General features: G+C 40.1%; 1 protein-coding gene and 1 non-coding gene across 2 annotated transcripts; both read left to right on the top strand.

The window, feature by feature from the left end:
- The first annotated feature begins 494 nt into the window (after nucleotides 1-494).
- trnal-aag (transfer RNA leucine (anticodon AAG)) lies at nucleotides 495-576 on the top strand. Its single transcript has one exon. It is a non-coding gene; the product is annotated as a tRNA-Leu (tRNA).
- A 306-nt stretch (nucleotides 577-882) lies between these two features.
- Nucleotides 883-18,053, top strand: snapc2 (small nuclear RNA activating complex, polypeptide 2). Its single transcript, XM_071517251.1, has 7 exons — nucleotides 883-1,175; nucleotides 2,023-2,196; nucleotides 3,356-3,479; nucleotides 4,134-5,099; nucleotides 9,552-9,640; nucleotides 16,498-16,850; nucleotides 16,949-18,053. The coding sequence occupies exons 1-7, from the start codon at nucleotides 960-962 to the stop codon at nucleotides 16,965-16,967; spliced, it is 1,941 nt and encodes a 646-aa protein (XP_071373352.1). The 5' UTR covers nucleotides 883-959; the 3' UTR covers nucleotides 16,968-18,053.
- Nucleotides 18,054-22,971: the final 4,918 nt, after the last annotated feature.

Here is a 22,971-nt window from a genome sequence, read left to right as displayed (position 1 = left end):
AACAGAGTTAACAAAAGGCGTGTTACTTGTTATGCTTTTACCCTTTATATTCAACATTTATGAGATTGGGGCTAAATGGCGTGTTTTTCGACATAACTGTTTTTTTGTATTTTCAAATACGAAAACAAAAACACAGCTAACATGCTAGCCTAGCCCACAAAACCTAACGTTAGCTGTTGTGGAAAATGAAACAAGAGCATATTTGTGTGTCAACACAGTTTTCCTGTGCCTCAACCCTCTTAACTTTTGGTTATTTTTAGGACCCCTTCAATGTTGCCAGATGGAAAAAAAAAAATAATAGTACTGTACAGTACTGTTTTATCTCTATGTTTATAGTATTCTGTTCCATCACCACACGGCTTGTAGGATCTTGGTAGGAAGGTGATTGTAATAAATTGCCAGGTGATTACACGCAAAATGACAAACATAGTCAATGTGATCATAATGGTATTATATCTCATATATATAGGCATACCTTCCTGTAGTAGCCAATCGGTAGCGTGGCCGAGCGGTCTAAGGCGCTGGATTAAGGCTCCAGTCTCTTCGGGGGCGTGGGTTCGAATCCCACCGCTGCCAAGCTTTTTGTGTGCTACTTCTTTTTTTTTTTGGCAGCTACTTGTGTAGCAGTGTGTTCATAGTTTAGTCATTTAATAGCTCTTATTGCTTTAAATGCTTCGCAAGTATAAGCGTGTGCGTTTGGTTTTTTAACTGTAGCACTGTTGATGGTAATTGCGCGGTTCTATTTGGACGTGCCTCTTGCCGTAGAATGTAGGCTGTTCTTCCGGCAACAAGCATGCAGTCGTCTGTCCGACGTCAGGAAGGCAAAATGCAGGGATTTTTTTTTCAGTAATGCTTTTTTGTTGTTTTACGACGCAACTACCTAACTGTGTAACCTAAACTAGAGTTTCTTTAGTGGAACTTGGTCTTTGAGAAAGCTTCTGCCAACAACGTGAGTCAGGATGAAGCCGCCGCCTCGGAAGCGATCCAAACCGGAACGCTACCTGAAACCTGAGCTGATATTGCAGCACCCACGTCAACGCGTTTGCACTTGGCAACGACACGAGCAACAAAAACTCTTGGCTGCCCTGAGAAAGCTCTACAAAACGGCTGGATCCAAAGACGACATCGATTATGCTTTCTTGAAAAAACTCGTGCCCAATAGATCTGTTTCAGAGGTAATTTAAGACGTGGATATTGTCTCTGTGTCTGATCTAGACCCAACACATACTGACTGTTTATAGTGTGGACAGAACGTCACGCCAAACTCCACTTAAAATATCTGGCGACATAAACATCTCATCAAGTATGACTTAAGAACTTTGTATTTTCTCTCTCTCACCACCAATTGAGGTTTGACCAAGTCAACTTTGCTCAAGTCCCAAGTCATTCTTAAGCCTTGAGGCACAAGTATCAAGTCAAGTCCCAAGTCTAAATGTAGAACAGCAAGTCAAGTCAGAACAAATCAAGAGTCCAGTATCAATTAGAATCTTAAAGAAAACTAAATATCTTGGACTTTTCAATGCAATATGGTTTTAATAGGATAAAAACTTGGTAAGAGCATCATGAGTTTGATTTTTATAATCAGTTTCAACTTCAATAAATGCAATCATTCCATACAAATTCAGAAAACAGAATTTAAATTCAGTCGTCTGCTGGAACAAATCTCATCACTTTCAATCCAAGTCATTTACACAAACACAAGATCTCGAGTCAAGACTTTAGAAACCTTTTCAAGTCATCAGAGTACAAGTCAGAGTCAAGTCCCAAGTCACCAGAACCCAAGTCAAGTCAAGTCTCAATCAATTAAAACTGGGACTTGAATCCAAATCATGTGACTCGAGTCCCCACCTCTGCCAATTTCCCCTAGGGGATCAATAAAGTGCAATCTCTCTCTCTCTCTCTCTCTCCCTCTCTCCCTTCTTTTCTTCCTCTGTGTCTGTATGGATTGTGTGCCTTGTTTAGACACGGTCGGGGTTTTACTCAGGTCTAATAACCACACCCTCGTTCCCGCCTCCCCCTTAGATCCACTCTGTGGTGGAAGCTCTGAAGACCAAGGTGATCACGTCGGTGAAGCACCAGCTGATGAGGCAGAGGCGAGAGGAGCAGAGACTGAAAAAGCCCATTGAGCTGTGGACCGACATGGCCTCTGTTGTCACTGGGAAGCTGGAGGAACCCATCTCCATTGCTTTTTCTCAGGTACAGTAAGCCTCTCCTCTCCTTCTGTGTCTAATCATTAGTTAGGTATTTTACATCAGTAATCGGCCTACTGAAGGAAATGTGTAACGTAACTCTTTACGATAATTACTGTAATCCATGATTAGAAACAGTCACAATAACGTTCTCAGTACGGCTGAACGATTTTGAAAAAATATCTAGTTGCGATTATTTTGACTGATATTGCAATTGCGATATGATTTGCGATATTAGAGGGAATGATAATTTTTCATTATTCTCATTTTCATTGAAAAACCTATTCAAATGATTATGGTGTGATTTTTGTGGGGATCTGTACCAAACAAAGACGTTTTCTTAAGTCTGTAGAAAATGATGTGTAGGCCAGGACATCTCTGCAGCACCACAATATTTACTTTAAAATGCTATTTTGACACATTTCACCTTTAACAAATATTGCGCCTCCTGCGATTTGAAAATTGCAGTAGGCCATATTGTGATTTCGATAAAATTTCGATTAATTGTTCAGCCCTATTTATTTGAATGAATTTCTGAATTGAAATGACCTAATGTGATGTGCTCTGGCTCTGTGGTTATCATGCTGTCCTCTAACACAGTTATTCTCAACATTTTTCATATCAAGAGATGAGATTTTCTCTCTCGGACCCAAATCTGACAATGTTTTTATTGTCAGATATGATTTTGTCCAGAATCCAATGACTATCTGTATTGTAGGTAGAGAGATAACAGTGAAACTATGATCAAAACAGTCATATTTCTACATTCTCTAATTGTGTTAACTTCTTGTAAATTAAATAATAGTGAAGTTTAACAATTTATCAATTTGCTGGGGACCCCCTGGAACCCTCTCAAGGACCCCTGGTGGTCCCGGGCCCCACGTTGAGAGACCTGTCTGTCCTCCTGTCCTTGTGATACCTCTTCGTCACTATCCTTTCTCTGTCTCGAAAATCTGGAAAAATAGACCCGTACAGTAGGTAAATTGTAGTCTTAACTTGACGATCCTTCGAATGCTGGCAAATGCAGCGAACCAAAGTGCAGCAGTTTCACTTTATTTTTCAAAGTCGGCATGGGTAAACAAATCTGCATTTGCATTTGAACGTGTCACTCGTTGCGGTGTTCATAATTATTTTGACACTATGTTCGTCTCCCTTCTTGCTCCCAGATGCTGATCGTCTCGTCGTCAGAGCCACGCAGCCTGAGGAACTCCGTCCCTCTTCAGGTCCACAGACCGACCGCTGACCAACAGAAGCCCGCTGGTCGCACCGTGCCTCGCCCGGCAGCCCAGGGTATGGACCTCCAACTCATAACCTCTAATTATAATTTGCAGTTGATATTGGGCTTTTATTAAATATGAGATAGCCCGTGTTTTTCACCACTGGTATGATGGAGGTTCCTCCCTCACCACAACTACATAAAAAGTCTATAAATTGAGAACCACTGCTCTACGGCACAAAGTATAAAAAAAAAGCACAGTTTAATAACTCTTATTACCCAGCTATTCAACCTACCATTTCAAGAGCAGTGTTGGCTAAAGTTTATTTTGAAACAAACTAGTTGCTTGCTCTAAATAGTAACTATAATAGAATAGTTGAATATGAATTACAATGATGTAATTTACAAACGTTAACAATAGACTCATGTAAGATTATTGCTCACATGGTCTGATAGTGATATACTGACATTCCATTTAAAAGGATGGTGGAAACAATGTGGGCTTGGGCATCCTGCTGCCCCCTTCTTTAATGCTCCCCTCTACTTTTGCAGTGAAGCTTTTTTGAAACTCAGGTGACAGTTTGGTCCAAATGAAATTCATTAATACAATGAAATAATCATTTTGCGGGAATTTCTCAGCCAAGGCAGAAGGCAGTATTGTGTTCAATACTGTGGAAAAAAAGTGCATGTTGCAGCTTCAACGACTGAAGAATCTTTTCTTCCTTTAGGTGAGCTTCCTCCCAGCAGCACCAGCAATGCAGCCCCTCGCCTCCTGATACTGAAGACGCCCACCCCAGCCATCGGCCCAGCCAGACAACTCCCAGCCTCGTCCCAAGTGGTTAGAGTGCCCACCGCCACGATATCTCCACCCCGGCAACAGTCTTTTACACCGGTGCCTGGGACCTCACTTGCTGCCACCTCCACATCGCAATCTGTCGCCACCTCCCGCCAATCAGGGACCACAGAGACGGTCGTAGCTCCGGCTGTATCCCCACCCCGGTCCGCTGCACAGGCTGTGACACCGGTCTCTTCCAACCAAGCTGTTGACGCCACACAGCTGCCACAGCCACTTAAACTCACGCCCGTTTCTAGTGCTACAGCGTTTGTCAAAGTTATGAGCTTTGGCACTCCGATCATCCAGACTACCTCACAAACCACAGAGCCTCTAAAAGTGGTCGGATCGCTTACTGCTACCACAACACAGCCTCAACCAGAGGCACATACCACTACTGTTGCATCATTGTCATCAGGGCTACCCTCCATTGGAACAGATAGGCCCCAGCCACAGCAGCCTCCAGCGGATATATCCACTGTCTCTTCCCAACCTCCCAGCCATACTGCCACCCCGACTCCGGCCTCTCCTCGCGTGTCACCGCAGCAAAGCTCTACCACCGCCTCTGCAACTTGTTTGAAATTATCTTCATCCATCCCCTCCTCATCTTCCTGCATCCCCGCCAATCTTTCCTCCGTCTCCTCCACTTCACCCGCTGTCTTGCACTCCTCCAACTCTTCCAGCCCTACTGCCTCCACCCCCGTTGCAGCCCTCCATGCCAGGAGTGGCCAGACCCGCGACGACGCCAGAAAGGATAACCCCAGGAAATTTGGCGTCAAGGCCATCGTGGACTTTGAGAAGATCTATCGCTACCTGAGCGTTGTCCACAAGGAGAATGAAGAGTGTGTTCTCACTCCCATGGGTGAGCCTGAAAATTTCTACCTATTTTTCTTCATCCTTTAACTTTGTATCGTTATCTGGGGCTGCAACAAGTGATTCGTTTTAGTAGTGGTTATTGTGATGATTAATCAGTTCGGCGGCATTACTACTATGGTCATCACGAGGCAAATTCAGGTCAGTCAGGCAGTCAGTCAGTCAGGGATTCTTAGTGAGACGATGTGCTTCACCAGTTGGCCTCTAGAGGGCATCTTTGACTAAGAGGTGCAGTGTTTCTCATACAGAGGCACACAATTAAGTTGGTCAATGGGCTGTAGGAAAAAATAGACATGAAAATACAAAAATACTAAAACACTAAAAATGCTTTGCAATGACCCAGTGGATACAGCCAAGTTAAAGAAACATCATTCACAACAGTAGTAATATACCCAAATTAAATACTAAAAGTATACATGTCATCAACCAGGGCAGCAAGATAACAATAATCAAGTCATTCATAAAACATCATCATCGTCATCATCACCATCACCATTGTCAAGTAGTCTCTTGTAGAGATCAGACAAACTGTAAAACTGTAAAGGACTCATGGAGCTGTCTAAAATTCAACTTATCTATCACAGTTCCAAGATACTTATCCACAATCACCACCTGCCTTGGGGGTCATACCTATGTTCCCTCAGCATCAGATGATTAGGGTTAGGGGGCGAAAAGGGTGAAAACATTACCTCATTGGCAGAGGTACTGATCTGAGGGAACATAGGGCTGAGGGAACATAGGGTTGAGGGAACATAGGGTTGAGGGAACATAGGGCTGAGGGAACATAGGGTTGAGGGAACATAGGGTTGAGGGAACATAGGGCTGAGGGAACATAGGGCGGAGGGAACATAGGGTTGAGGGAACATAGGGTTGAGGGAACATAGGGTTGAGGGAACATAGGGTTGAGGGAACATAGGGTTGAGGGAACATAGGGCTGAGGCAACATAGGGCTGACGGAACATAGGGTTGAGGGAACATAGGGTTGAGGGAACATAGGGTTGAGGGAACATAGGGATGAGGGAAAATAGGGCGGAGGGAACATAGGGTTGAGGGAACATAGGGATGAGGGAAAATAGGGCGGAGGGAACATAGGGCTGAGGGAACATAGGGCTGACGGAACATAGGGTTGAGGGAACATAGGGCCTAATTTTGATGGGGAAACAAATTCACGAGGGAACATAGGGCTGAGGGAACATAGACACGCTCCCGCCCCTTGATAATCATACTTTGCGGGGCAGGTGGATGACATCTGAAATCAATGCACGTGCTACCTATATCGTCAGGAGCAGGGCTGGTTCTGGTTTCGCAGTGTCTGAAAGAGTTGACCACATCATTCCCATTAAAAGGAAGGGGGAGGAAAAGCGGACACCATCAGATTAGATTTTAAATCAGCAATCACATCATTAAAATAGTGAACATCAAACCCACGATAAAACTGATCCTGAGGCAAGGACATGTCAGAATTCTATCCATCAAGCACCAGACTTTTTCCCGCAGACCTACAGCAGTTTTCATTCCATCCGGCACAGAGCCAAGGTTGTTAGAACCAAGTTCATTTTCAATCTTGTCCTTATGCATCTGTTTTGCTTTCCTTATTTCCAGTTTCACCTCCTTCTGTAGTCTTCTCTGTTCAGAAAGATCGCCATCCTTGAAAGCCTCCCTTTTCTTATTCAAAAACCCCTTCAGAGACTTGCTAACCCAAGGCTTGCTATTTGGAAACACTTTCACAGCCTTGTCCGGGGTGACCATGTCAGCACAATATGACACCCAAGAGCTACTATCGTCAGTGAGATCTTCTATATCTTTGCATGATTATTTAAACATGTCTCGATCAGTACAGTCCAAGCAGGCCTTAAGTGTCAAAGTAGAATCATTGGTCCAATATGCTTAGTGACTACTCCTCCTAAGGGCAGTATGATAGTCCAGGATAAGGTGCAGGCAGTTATGATCATGGGGGATGGATTTATATTCCCTTTAATAGAGATGTAGCACAAGATTCAAGAATCTTGTTGTACCTAGTATAGTAGGGCATGCATTGCACTGATAGAGATTCCTCAAAGTTTTACACATTGTGCAGCGGTTAAATTCCCCAAGGATTATGTTGGGAGAATTGGGAGATATGGATTGTATTTTTTTTGTAGCAACTGAAAAATAACCTCCACAACATTGTTTTCATTTGCCTTAAGGCTCATTTATGCTTCCTTTACGTACGAAAATAAATACTTCCGATGTAACCGTCACTGCCCACATACTTCCATGCGTCCTTTACGTTGGCATGGATGTTAAGCAATACATCCACTAGAGGGCAGCAGAGAGTCAAAAGTTTCTGTCCACCGTCGCCATATTTGTTGTGAACAACAAACAACATGTCTTCGTCGTGTCTCGCTGGTCTCGCTTGAACTATTGGCTACACCGCCCCCACCATTTTCGGTGGTACTGCGGTGGTACTGCTCCGTTTTGTCCGTATCCGTAAGCTTTCAGAAAACGTGCACAAATACGGACGAAATTAAAGCAGAGTACGGACAGAAGGCTCCGTCCATATCCGTATACGTATTTAACGTTGAGCGTTAATTGGGCCTTTAGGATGAACGTTAATAAATAACTGAGGGAATGCCTGGGGCAGATATGGAGGGTGAAAAGAAACACGTAGCAGCTCCACATCTTTCCCTGACAAGCGTACAGACATATGCCACCCCCTATCAATTTTCCAGTGGCTTGTGCATCCCAATTCAAGCGTAATGGTGCTCCAAAACCTTCACCAAGTCTCTTTCTGCCAGCCAAGTCTCCGTAAATGTCAATGTACAAGCATTTTCTAAATTGATGGTCGTAGTGCACATTGGCTTGAAGTTCATCGGTTTTGTTTTGGAGAGACTGAACATTTGCTAGGATGATTGAAGGCAAAGGAATATATGACAAGAGCCTTTTATTCCACTAGTAATCAGAATAGTAGCTCAATCAAAACAAAAGTGACTCATATAACCACCTAAATCACAATGAAATTGGAGTTTCCCAAACCATTTTGGGGAAACCCCAAGATGGAATTTATTCATTTTGAAGAATCAGGCATTTGTGACAGCTCAAGATTATGTGTTGGAGGAGGCGAATGTCCCTCTGCAATAGAATGCAGGTTGGCATCCAGTTCTGAGTCACTTTCCATGTTTGTTGTGGTTCAACCCGTCCACTTTTGAACAGTTCCCTTCCCGCATTATGTTCCGCCCCAATATCCTGTTTCAATCAGAAGTATGTGGAATTACAAACAAGACATCATCACAATGACATTCCCTTGTGACTTTAATGAATGTTTTTTTTTTATGATCAAACTTTTTATTCTTTTTTTACAATCAACAATTCAACCAACCATACTGCCACATATAGACATACATGAAAAACAAAAAGAGAAAGGAATAATAAGAATAATTGGGAAGACAGACAAAATATACAGAAAAAGCAAGACTAAAAACAAAAAAAAAACAGGGCTTATTATACACAGTCAAAAAGACTTGGCAGAGGCCTGGATTGCATTTGACACTATGAGTCACACAGACATGCATGAAGAAAAATGGCTACAAAAAGGGGGAATTGGCTAAAACTTACATCACAAACATAAATCCCCCAGTAATCTCTATATCAGTGATTCTCAAATTTTTCATATTAAGGACCCCTAACTTAGTCCACATTAGAGCCACAGACCCCCCATTTAATGAAATTTTGTCTCTCTGACCCAAATCTGAGAATATTTTTATTATTAGATATGATTTTGTCCAGAATTCCATGATTATTTGTATTGTAGGTAGAGAGATAACAGAGAAACTATGATCAAAATAGTCATTCTTCTACATTCTCTAATTCAGTTAACTTCTTGTAAATGAAATAATGCTGGGGACCCCCTGGAACCCTCTCAAGGACCCCTGGTGGTCCCCAGACCCCATGTTAAGAACCAGTGGTCTATATAGTAGTCAAGACATGCAGGACTATTTGTCATGCCACTGAAAAGAAAGCACCCATCTAAACATCTTGGTGTCACGGCCCTGTTACAAAGTCGATGTATTTACCCCATTTAGAATAGTACGTGTCTCAGCGGTTTAGCAGCCTGTTGGACAATTCCTCATAAGCTGCCACTGATCCTAGTTGGGTGAACCATAGACTACTTGGAGGAAGACTGACAGATTGCCACTCTTTTACAATTTTTTTTTCTACCCAGCATGATAGCTGTGTGAACCCAGTTTGCCACTGGTTTAGGGATGTCAGTGAGAAGGGAGGGGTCGCTTAGTATGTATAGGCTGGGCAAGAATGGAATATCCTGACCCACAACGAGCTTTATGTTTTCGTGAATTCCTGCCCACCAGTCTTGTGCTTCGGGACATGACCATAAGAGGTGGACCAAGGTGACTGTAATGAAGTGAAACTGTTTTAAAAGACTACATTCTCTTCTCCCCTACAGAGAGCGCTATAGTGTTGGACCTGCTGATGTCTCTTCCAGAGGAGCTCCCCCTGCTGGACTGCAACAAACTGCACAGCCATATGATCCAGGTACAGCTGCTGCTACAGATAACCATGCATTACATATCTGTATTTTTACTATATATGATTTAGTTGGATTACATTTACACCTAACGTAAAAATGCATCTCCAGGGCATCCATGGGTTTGAATCCAGCCTAGGACTTTTTTCACTTGTCATCCCTCTCTCCCAATCTTTTCTGTCTCACTCCACTGTGTGCTGTCAGATAAAGGCAAAAATGCCAATACATATCCACTATACATTTTCTCTTGCCATGCATGTCACTCCTGCACAATTAGGATATTGTCATATTATATTTAATATTATATCATATAATATGTATGATGGAATATATTAATAATATCATATCATATCATAATATATTAATAATATTTATGTTGGAATTATAAATCAGTGTTTCCCACAAAATTCAAATCAATTTGTGGTGGTAGCTGACCTGGTTTGGGTGTTTGGGTGTCCGTTTTTTTTATTAAGAAAATACACAATAAAGAATAAAGGATCCCATTACCTGGATGGCCGAAAACTTTCTGAGACAAAAACTTAAAATTGCTCTATTTTAAATACTTCCATTGTCACACAATACCTCAATACCGGAAAATTATCCAAAGTCATTCCCTTCAAATGATTGTCAAACAAATAACTAAAGACCTGAAAATATCTAAAGTGCTCCCTTTAAAGTACTTAGTGTCAGATACTAAATAACTTAAAAATATAACCAGTGCTCCATTGCAAACAAATAACTAAATAACTGAAAAATATATACATAGTGCTCCATTGCTACACTTTAAATGACTGCTCCACAGGCTACTTGTTTGCACCCTTTGTTTCACCCTTTGGTCCATTTATGGATAAGCTGTTTTCGGAGGTCTGTTTTCATCTGAAGATAAAGCAAAGCAATTCTACAAACTAGGAAAATGCATAGATGATTTGTTGTGTCTAGTCTAGTTTTTTTTTAGCCCTTTTATCACATGCATGTCTCAAAGGGCTTTACATAGCATCATATACAATTACGATTACAATTTCCCATTTGGCAGACGCTTTTATCCAAAGCGACGTACACATGAGATTTTAATACAACACAAGCAAGGATCTAGTCAGGAGAGAACCACGAGAGTAAGTGCCATAAAGCTAAGATCTAGTCCGACAGGACATAGGTGCCACGAGGCAGTGCACAGAGGCAATGCATAGAGTGCATAGCCAGTAAGGAGTTGCAGTAGTCAAGGCGTGATATTACAACAGCCTGTACTAGGAGTTGTTCTGCATGTTCAGACAGGTAGGGTCTAATCTTTCTGATGTTGTACAGGGCAAATAGACATGACCGAGCAACAGAAGCCACATGCTCCTTAAAGGTTAGTTGGACATCAATCATGACACCCAAGTTTCTGGCAGACTTTGTGGGAATGAGCTGAGCTGATTCAAGCTGGATACTGATGGATACTGGATACTGATATACAGTACATGTCATATACATACTACATCATATATACATACTACATACACATACACATATACATAATTCATATGCATTATTAACTAGATCATATACTACATCATGAATATCTTCTTTTTTTTTACTAGATCATATACATCATATGCCATCATACACACAAACACACTCATGCCTATGGGCAATTTAGGGTCTTCAGTCCACCTGACCTGCATGTCTTTGGACTGTGGGAGGAAACCCAAAACTGCAAACTCCACACAGAAAGGACCGGGGCAGAGATTTGAAGCCACAACCTTCTTGTTGTGAGGCAACAGTACTAACCACTGAGCCACCCACGCATGCTGTACCCTGTTCATTGTTCAGCATTGTTTCATTTACAAGAAGTTAACACAATTAGAGGATGTAGAACAATGACTGTTTTGATCATAGTTTCTCTGTTATCTCTCTACCTACAATACAGATAGTCATGGAATTCTGGACAAAATCATATCTAACAATAAAAATATTCTCAGATTTGGGTCCGAGAGACGAAATCTCATCAAATGGGGGTCCGTGGCTCTGATGTGGATTAAATCAGGAGTCCTTGATATGAAAAAGGTTGAGAATCACTGGTGTAGAGTCCCTTTGCCCGTGGACATTTTTTCACCTCTGCCTCCTCTGCCAAGGCTGCAAGGACCGCACGCAGTTATGAATAGACAGGAGATAATTACTATATCAGAATACTGTATTATTACCTTTATTTTCAAGTCACTGCACACCCAGGGTGGTGGATGCTGCCTTGAGTGCCGCAGTACGATTTGCACTGCATCTGAAATACAAATGAAGGTCTTGCTTACATCTTTGATGAGTCCTTGCAAGCAAAGGCCAATCTGGGCAGCGCAAGCCACAACCACAATCTTTGGGAAGATGTCTGCACGTTATTTTGCAACCCCATTTGCATGCCCTGAATTTGAATACAATAAATTGGTGATAAACAACATGGGATACAACAAACAAAATAATCTCACATGGGCATGATATCATTACCCGTCATAATGGCTACCTCATCAGTCCCAAATCCATAGTTGTCCCCCACCAAAGGGGGAGCTATGGATCGGTCTCCATCTGTTTGTTCGTTCATTAGTTAGTTAGTCACACTGTAACGTTGACTTTGTGCCGCTAGGGGGCGGCATTGACAATGAATGGGGACTCAGTGGTAAAGCAATCCAGTTAAAGTTATCATAGGTAACATAATAGTCTACACACGCTACACACTTGGAGACATCAGACTGGGTTGATGGGTTGAAGTGAGAGTCAATTAAGAATTTTTGGGCAAACCTCTAACCACAAGACACTGTAGTTATTGTCCAGTTGTTGGACTGTTGTTCTGTTATTGCATCATCACTGCACTACCACTGTGCCTCAGTGTTGACTACTTATATCATATTACCACTTACCTACTGTGCAATACCATATATCACTTATCATTTAGCATATTCATAACACTCACGCTCCTGGTGTTGTATGTTATATTGTATATTGTATTATAAATTGTATTGTAGTGTACATTGTGTAATGTACAGATTGTATTTATTGTGTATTGTAGTTCTTATATTTTGTCAAATATAATATTTGAGTAAAAACAGGACAATTACAGTTACTACATTTCAAGATATAACTTGTAAGCCTAACTCTGAGGAGAGCAGGCAACAGAAATATATGGTCAATCTGTCCTTTCATTGTCCCATACCAAAATGCTTATACAATTTCGCTCATATTTCAACAGGGACCAGGGTCCGTATCCACAAAGCTTCCCAGTACTAAGAGTTAGTCCTAGTGGTGAAAGTCTAAGAAAATTCTGAGAGTGATGACGTTTTCTAAGAATTTCCCCCTTAAAAGTAAGATTAAATCCTAGCAAATATAAAAGCTATTCACAAAACATCTTAGCCCTTAAGAGAGCTCCTAAGGTAGAAAACAGTTAAGAGTAGAGAGGAGGACTTTTAGGAGCTTAGGAGTTTCTTAAGGAGAGGAGAAAATATCTGAAAGACACAGAGGCAGGGGAAATGTTCTCTAAACGCTGAATGACTGAGTTAGTAGAGACTACATTGTGCAGGGATGATGTTTGTGCTTGATCTCATTAAGATGCACTCACATTTCCCACTCAACAAAGTAACGCTATTACACCATTAATGCTATTTTTATTATGAAAGTAACACTTTCTATGAAGCCTGTGTCTATAATACATTATAATCATACTTAGAACACATTATAATGCCATCATAATGCATATATGTATAGTATAACAGAAGTGAAGAAGTGAACACAACTAGAGAATGTAGAAGAATGACTGTTTTGATCATAGTTTCTCTGTTATCTCTCTACCTACAATACAGATAGTCATGGAATTCTGGACAAAATCATATCTAACAATAAAAATATTCTCAGATTTGGGTCTGAGAGACAAAATCTCATCAAATGGGGGTCCGTGGTTCTAATGTGGACTAAATTAGGGTCCTTGATATGAAAAAGGTTGAGAATCACTGATTTACGTCTATGCAACCGCATAGCACAATAATCATACAAACAATTACAGCTCTTTGACAGCCTCATATTGTGATGCAATTTATTTAATTCCCACTGAATGTGCGCCAACAAAACAGCAGTGATTGTTTGACAGAATGTTTGTGGATACGGGCCGAGGTCCAGGTGACTGAACACGTGTTCTTCTATATCTTTATCACAGCTATAATATCACAGCTATTTATAACACGACCCTTGTTTTAAGAGATTCTGACATCAAAATCAGTCAAAGTGCAAAGTACTGTAATGTTAATGCATTACTGTTATAATTCTAAACAGACACAGAAATTACTGTATATGTGACATGACAGATGACATTAGACACCAGTTTCCAGTTTAATAGACTGGGAATAACACTTTACACAGACACCAGATCACAGAGGCCCTTTTCAGAGGGTCCCTCAAAAAATGAATATTAACTTGTGTCCTACAAGGTAATGCACTGCAGCCAGATACAGTCATATTGATTGTCCCACAATCATCCAATAGCTGTGAGCCAAATGTGGTGAAGATTGGATCAAATTTCTAGGAGGAGTAGCGAAAAAACTGTTTTAGACAAATAATTTAAAATGGCGGAAAATCTAGTCAGACAGAAATGGCCGTGGCCTATAGAGATAGATGCAGAATTTTGATTCTACGACTTACGGTTCAGAAGTTAAGGACCAAAATGCAAAGTAGGTTGTTATAGCCCCACCATCAGGTCAATTGGTGTAAGTAGTGGGTGAGACCTTGAACCTATCTGCCAAGTTTGGGAGCTGTAGCTCTTACAGTTTCTGAGCTACATATCGTTTTATGGCAGAAGAAGAAGAATCTGAACATAAATAATAGGGTTCCCAGCACTTTGTGCCTGGACCCCTAATAACTTTATTTATATAGCACTTTTCAAAACAAAGTTACAAAGTGCTTTCCATAAAATAGAATAAAACATAAGAAGAGTAACAGTTACAATAAAACCCAACAAAGGGAAAGCAAAGCAGCAAAGTAACGAATAAAAGAGCCAATAAAATTAAGCAATAAATCCAGATTGTCTTCTGGCTCAGAATACAGAGGATGCAGTAGTCCAAACGAGATGAAATAGAAGCATGAGTGTGGGGGGGGGTGGGGGGATCTGCAAGACAGGACATGATATGTGTTAAATTGACTGATTCACCAGGTTTAAATGGGACATATAACTGGGTATCATCTGCGTAACAGTGGAATTGGATATTGTGTCTGCAAAAAATGTGACCCAGGGGCAGCAGGTTATGGAAAACAATAACAGACTTAAAATTGACCCCTGGGGGACACCACAAGAGAGTGGGGCCGGAAAAGCTTCTATCAGAGAGGTGTGAACGAAACCACTCAGGCTGGCCAGCCAGATAGCCAAATATGCTTCCAGCGTTCTTATTGGCAAGATTGAAATCCACCAAACTAGCAGCTTGTTCAATGCATTTTCTGTCTGCATGAAATAAGTATCTATGACACGGTTTGGTGTCACAAAAATGTAAACTTTGATGATGGGGGGTTGGGGAGTTGTGAGTTTTGTAGATTTTTCAAAATATTAGCGAGCTCTACCGAGCCTCTGCAGATCGTGCATAGCGGTTGCCACAGTAACGAGGGACTCAACTGCGTTGGTACAGCTGAAATATTGTAAGCTAAGGAGATCATTTTAGAGGCTTCATGCAACGCTCCTAAAGAAACCTCTGGCCTCAGGGAATTATTTGCTTAAAGGGACAAACTTAAGTTTGACACATAAGGTTTTTCATGCAACTGGGCACAACACTCACCGGTTGATTCACATGGGGTGGGGCATGTCCTTGGTGGCTCAAACTTACATTGAGTGTCCTTGGGCCTAGTATCATGTATATGCCACCGTCAAAGTTTCAATAAATTCCTCTGCTTTCACAAAACACTGCTTTTTGGAGCTGGGAGCTACAGCTACTTTTACCACGCTGATGACGCTGATGACACACACAGGTCGCGTCAGCATCATCAGCGTGGTGATGCGACATCTCACTAAGTTACCTGACTGACTGAATGACTGACTAACTGCCTGAACTGAATTTGGCTCGTGATGCCCTCGGCTGCTCCGTTGGAAAAAACGCTGAAAATTTAGCCATGAATTGCAGACCATAACACTTCACTAGAGCCCAAAAAGAATACCTAGAATCCTAAAATCAAAATAGAAAAAAAGCATCTTTAATTCAGGCATCAGGGAGATACTGTTGTGAAAAAGGTGAATCAGTAACATGGTCAAAAAATTATGACAAGATCCCCAATTGGAAAGAATGGAAATAATTGAGGTGAATGTGGCTTAATGTGGTTTACTTACCTAAAACTGATGAAGAAAAATCTGAAATGAATAAGGGGGAATTCCTATCCTAATTAATTACTAACATCAAAAGGAAAACACTGGGTATAAACCAGAAATACTGCTTAATGTGGCTTAATGACCTAAAAGTAAGGTGGAATGAAAAAAAAATATTACAAGTGTACTTGGTGATATGAACAAGTTTAAGAACTAACAAGTAACATTTTTCAAAAATCATCAAAGTCCAAATTCAGTGTGGCTAAATAACCTAAAATCAAAACGGAAGAAAAATGCATCTTTAATTCAGGCAACAGGGGGATACAAGGAGATACTGTGGTGAAAATGTCAAGTTAAAGGTAAATCGAAAGCTATAATGTGTTTAATTAATGGCTTATATAATATAATTTGGTCAAAAAAAAAAAAATGGCTTATAAGCTTTCTCTATATGTCTTTTGTATGTATTGTTTTTGCCTTGCTGCTCCCAGATTTCCCATTCGGGACAATAAAGTCTTGATTTTTTTATTTTATGATAAGTCTAATTTTATAACCCCTTTTTCCCCATCACTCTAGGTATACAGTTGTCTCTCAGCCCCCGACAACTCCAAGATGGCAAGAGAAATGCTAAACGATGAAAAGCCAGAGAAGGAAGGCAAAGATCAGCATCACATAACAGCACTGCATAACAGAGACTCACTTCAAACACAGACAGGAAGTGGCCAAGTCAGTGGTCCGGACCCAGACCCAGCTGGGGGTGGAGCTGACAGTCGTGTTGCCATGGAGAGTGCAAGGAAAACAGATAAACCAGGTGACGTACAAGCTGAGAGCAATAACACATCCAGGAAACCCGGGGACTGGGAAAAGGTGGGACTGTGCCCCCTCAACCCTTTCATGGTGCCACTGAAACTGCTGATGAGGAAACAGAAGTAGGTAGAGTTAAAAACGATACAACAGATTTGCAACACTTATAGAATACAATAGGAGAGTTTAGCTATAGACTTCACTATGTCACTATTTGTCCCAGAATTACAGATTGGAGATGAGGACTGCAGCAGCACAATGACATGTTGAGACCTGAGCCTTCCTAGAGCACATGCTTACATCTTTCTAAACAGTTACTATAAAGCGGTGGTTCTCAACGTGGGGTCCGGGGACCACCAGGGGTCCTTGAGGGGGTTTCAGGGGGTCCCCAGCAAACTGACGAATTGTTAAACTTCACCTTTATTTCATTTACAAGAAGTTAACACAGTTACAGAATGTAGAAGAATGACTATTTTGATCATAGTTGCACTGTTATCTCTCTACCTACAATACAGATAGTCATGGAATTCTGGATAAAATCATATCTGACAATAAAAATGTTCTCCAAGAGACAAAATCTCATCAAATGGGGGTCCGTGGTTCTAATGTGGACTAAATTAGGGGTCCTTGATATGAAAAAGGTTGAAAATCACTGGTTTAGGAGACACTTTCACTGTTAAGTTTCAATCCGTTACTCCCTGTATGGAGAAGATTTCCCACCAGTGACCATACAGACACCAGAATTTAATTTAATAGGGTGAATCTACTATGTCTGAATTAGTGGGGATGGGACGGTCTTATCTGTTGCAGCCCCACTTTGTGACCAAGGCTGATAGAATGGCTGGATTTTACATTACAATCTTACCTAGTGCATCTTGCCTTCATGACAAGATAACAAGTTTGCTAAACTCTAGTAATCCGGTTTTTGTTATTTGTTGTTTGGTAGATTTGCTCTGTACAGATGTAGGCGGGCTTCAGATTGAGCATCATTGCGATGGCACTCAGTTAGTTTACAATAATAAAAGTCTAATACACAGAGTGGCCTGGTGTGGTGAAAAAAAACCTGCATAGCTGCAATTTTGGTGTTGTTTTTGTTAGTATTCGATTTTTTTTTCTATTTTTATGGTTCTTGCCCTTAAAGCCTCTTAAAACTGATTGTATAATTTCTAAACCAAGATGTATTCATTATTTAATTTTGTGAACAGATATTACAGATATTGCACTATGCTCTAATGCTGCTGTTCAGTTCATTTAATTGTTAATATCAAATTTTGCCAGCAGACATTTTGTTCAGTTGGACTGCTCATTTATGGTGGTGTATATATAGTATGTGTGTTAAATAGAATGTTTCTATGTTATATGAATATTGTAATAATTCACAAATAAAATTAAATTTTTGCATTAATATTAACACGTGTGTTGCAGTGTCGGTGTGAACAAGCCATATGAGGTTATCGGTTTTATTATATCACAGCGCATGTCAGTGAAAGCAAAGATTCTGTCTATAAACCCGACTGTATCTCAATCCTTTAGTTAGCCTCTTGAGTTAGCCTCTTGCTAAACAAGAGTGAAGTTATTGCAAGTTTAGCCTCTTGAGTTAGCCTCTTGCTAAACAAGAGTGAAGTTATTGCAAGTTTAACCTAACTCTGAAAAAGACATGCCCAGGCTTGAGTATCTAAAAGACAAAGACATTGTAATTTGTAAGTAGGTGAATTTTCCTACATTTTAATTTTCTAAAGGCTACATGTAATTACACCTCATTTTACAACAGGTTTACCTCTGTAAACCTTTGTACCTTTCCCGTATGGGCACAGTCACTGTTCCCGGCAGGCCTTTTGATGTATTTAAGGTCCTCAAGGTCTGATTGGCTGCGTCACCTCTGAAGATGTTGTAAAATACCTGATAAAAACACACACCTTTGACCACTTAGATATTAGGCTACATTAAACATTATAGCACTGAGAATCACCATTCATTCTGGTGCTTATGTGTCACTTAACAATCACGTTTATGTTCTCTTCAAGAACTAAAAAATAACATTGAATTAATATTGATTAAATAAAGGAGTTCTTGAACATTAGCGTTCTCTTTTTATTACAATGGTATATTATAACCATTTTGGAAAAACAATAAGCCACTCTCAAGGCCATACTTAGTAATTTACTTAACATCGTGGCTAACAACTGTTACCTAAAATCTGTCTAAAACAATAGATAATGCAAATACATGTTTGCTAAATTAGAGTTGTGTAAGATAAGAGAATAAAACTGTTAACAGCTGTATCATTAAAGCAGGGGCGTGTCTAGAGGGTGGCATGGGGTGGCACTGGCCACCCCTGAAATCTGATTGGCCACCCCAGGTGCCACCCCAAAATCCTGAGTTATGACTAGCTGATGGCCATGTTAGAGGCGGGACCATCAAGCCAGTTAATTTCTTTTTCCAAAACTACGCTCCTTGAGTTCCAAGAAACACGCCAAGGGGAGCAAAGAGAAAACCAAATTAGGGATCAATGTGAAAAAAACACTGTCTGACCAAACAGAATGCAGCACGCACCTGAAGATAAAGACCAAGAAGTAATGTTAGTAGCATACATTTTTTACATGCATACAGTTGACAGTGATGCCTGATAATTCTGGTTGTTTTCAACCTGGGCCATGTATGGAAGAGGATTAGGGCCACATGTGAAAAATGTATTTAAATTCTGAGATTAATCTCAGATTTCTGAGAATAAAGTCAGAATTCTGACTCGGAATTAAGAATTCTGACCTGGGACCTGCCCACATCCTTCCTAAATGCTGCACTCAGTGCCACCCTTGCTTGAGTCTGTGCCCCACCTTGGCCACCCCACTCAAAATGGCCTGGACACGCCACTGCATTAAAGCCAATTTCACACCAGGTGCGATTTAAAGAGGCGAACAGTTAGCCTCCATTCATTGTCTATGAGAAGTTTGTAGTCAAGTGCATACGGCATGATGGGATAGGAGGCACCATGAGCCAGGCCCACAATGCGATGAGAAATGTAGAAACATTTTAATATGCAAATGAGCCCTATGTTCTCAAGATGAGAACCGCACAAACTCTCCCAGTCTTTAAATTGATGTCCTTTTGTCCGAGTTCCACTTCATCTTTGAATGGAAGATGGAAGAGAGAATTATTGCAGCTGTCTCAAAACTTCTTGAATTATATGTCCAAACCTTGTAAGCTTAAAGATATATATTATATGTCCTATCTCTGTCAGCTTATAAAGATCTTGATCAACAACATAATGCGTGGAGGTAAGTGGCGGTGAGAGATTGTTGGTCCTCCTGGTGTGTTACGTTACCTGAAGTAGAGTAAAACACTTTTGCTGCTAACTTTAGCTCTGGTAGGCAAGTAATGTTAGCTTGCTATCCTATCTATCCCATCACATCCAGTCACTTAGCTCTCTAGGGCAAAGCATAATGTCAAAATTATTTTTTCCTGACATATGAGTAAATCATTAACTGCATGTACTGTTAGTAACTTCAGTGACCACATGACTGAGGGTGATTAATGACGTTGATTAATGATATCTTGATCTCCCTTCTAATCTCAACCAGTCCTGCTGTGACATTTCTCCACACCTTGACACTGGGTGGATCCATGTAGATAGAGCTTCTCTACTGAAAATCAACACTTTTGAGAGCATATGTAGGTATGTGTATGCCTGGATATTCATGTGGCCATTGCGGAATTTCATCAGTTGGATTTGAGTGTTTTGTGTCATTGATCACTGAGTGGGATTTTGCCTATTGGGATCTAATCCGGTCATGGCATCTTCCTGGAAGCTGATGATCATCTCTGCTCTACTCATCTGCCCATGTGTTGCTGAAGGTAAGAATAATTAAGTATATTTGAGTTTAAGTAGTGGACATGAGATTGCCCTTGATTTAGCTAAAACAGCTATAATTGTTGAGGTGAAATATATAACCCCTTATTTTCAAGTAATCCCCAGTTTTTCATAATTCCTTTGGGCTTTATCTGACCGAGCTCTAATTAAGTTTTTGTTTTCCTCTTTCTTTTTTAAACCAAAAAAACTGTTTTTCATTTGGTCTGAGATTTTTTTTTAAAAAAGTACTAAGGTAGTCCAGCTCAGTTTGGACCAGACCTACTGATTTGAATTTTTACGCCTGATCAAAGCTCTGTTTCGATGTAAAAGAAATCAACAGACAGTCAAACCCTCATAACTCTCATGCCGTGACGGATTAACATGGCATCTATTCATGGTGAACAGTTTTGCCAATATAACCCATAAACTAAGCCTAAAAGACCAAGACTTTAGATTTTTTTAAGTACCGTTGAAAAACTTATAATGTAACTGTAAGTCATATTGATGCCCAAATTGGCATATGTGGCCGACCTGTAAAAAAATGCCCCAATATTAATTTGTAAATATGCAAATTAGGGTTTTGAGTATTATTAGTAACGGCTTACCAAGTATGAAGTTGATGGCATTAACAATGAATTACTGATTAATTCATGATGAGTACATGTGGAGTTACACATAAATTCATTATTATTAGTAATTTATCAATTATATCTTAATAATTTACAACAAATTAGTACATCATGAGTAATGATATTAGTTAAATCTTTGTACTTGATTTATAAGTCAAGAATACCTTTGCTAATACATCATTTGTAAAACATTACCTAATGTACATGTAACTTCCTAGGGAGCATGTTAAGTCACTATTCTGTTCACTATACTGTTCTTAATTAATGATGAACAAATAATTTGCTTGACAAAGTATTTACACAGGTTTTATTAATTTATTATAAAATATTTGTTAGAATATTAACAATCTGTTAAACGGTTGTAGGTCTTTTGCAGCCCCCAATCTAAAGTGGCAGCAAATAACATTCATTAAACATTTGCTAATGTTTAGTAAGACATTTGTTGCCATGACTGTGACAAAGGAAAGACAAACAAAAGTACAATGACAGTAATTATATTTTATTGTTCACTTCCTGCAAGAAAATCACAAGAAAATCACATGAGTGCTCTCAAACTGACTAGATTTGACCAAACAGATCAGTGTAAAACCACAGTTAAAAAAAAAACATTGTTACAATTGTACATTATGTAGCTGTACATTGTGGCCACAAAAACAATAGTAGCCTAATTATTGTATGCATGAAAATTGCAACACTGCTCTGAACAGTTACGCAGCCACTAAAAATGTGTCTACCCAAATGCCGGTTTGAGTCTGGACATTTTTGGAGTTATTTCCACAGAGCTGGGTAGTTCTGTGTCGTTCAGCCGCTGGTTTAGTTCAGTGGCTGGGTCAGCCTCAGTGACAGCTGCTGACTTATCTGCAAAAAGTTTTGGTTTGTCAGCAAGTGGTCTGTTGGGCTCCTTGTCCTCCTGTGCAATTCAGGGGCAAATCAAGTTAAAAGGTTTGCATCCACTTTTGTATCTTTCTAAGTCACTACAGTCAAAACTATAATCCTGTAACGTTAGCTAATGTGTTGTGCATTCACTTTTGGCCCATGCTAGGCTAGCTAGATAGGTTAGCTAACCTTAGTGTTACAGGCCAGCTAGCCAAAGAGCCCCACCTGTCGAAGACATAATTGTACTCTAAACATAACCTTCATTAAGTGACACCAAATCTTGAATGTATTGTGAAGTAGGCCTGCACATCCAAGTAACTGTTTAACTAGACATGTGTAGTCTATTGAAATAGCATTTATGCAGATTTTACTGTAAGGATTTATGAAAATACCCACTTATGAGATAGAATGAACCCAGTATTCTAGTTAATATGAACCAACATTTGGATTGAATACTCAACCCATCTTGCTGTGTTAGATTAACCCAGCGTATGTTCGGTCTAATAGTTACCCAGCGGTGTGGTTGGAAACTACCCAAACTGGGTTGCTTTCAATTCAGCACTTTGTGCAAATGTTAACAATACTGTGTCACTTTGGTTTTACACTGGTCTGTTTGGTCAAATCCAGTCGGTTTGAGAGCAGTCATGTGATTTTCTTGTGAAGTGAACAATAAAATATAATAATTATCATACAATTGTCATTGTACTTTTGTTTGTCTTTCCTTTGTCACAGTCATGGCAACAAATGTCTTACTAAACATTAGCAAATGTTTAATGAATGTTATTTGCTGCCACTTTATTTGATTGGGGGCTGCAAAAGGTCTACAACTGTTTAGCAGATTGTTAATAAATATTCTAACAAATATTTTATAATAAATGAATAAAACCTGGGTAA

This window comes from Centroberyx affinis, unplaced genomic scaffold, assembly GCF_046629955.1.
Source record: "Centroberyx affinis isolate AG114_WGS23_722 - 3 ecotype Tasmania unplaced genomic scaffold, CSIRO-AGI_Caff_v1 ptg000481l_1, whole genome shotgun sequence".
Taxonomy (NCBI): Eukaryota; Metazoa; Chordata; class Actinopteri; order Beryciformes; family Berycidae; genus Centroberyx; species Centroberyx affinis.
Note: the sequence above shows the minus strand (reverse complement) of the source record. Positions and strands in the feature narration are given on the sequence as shown.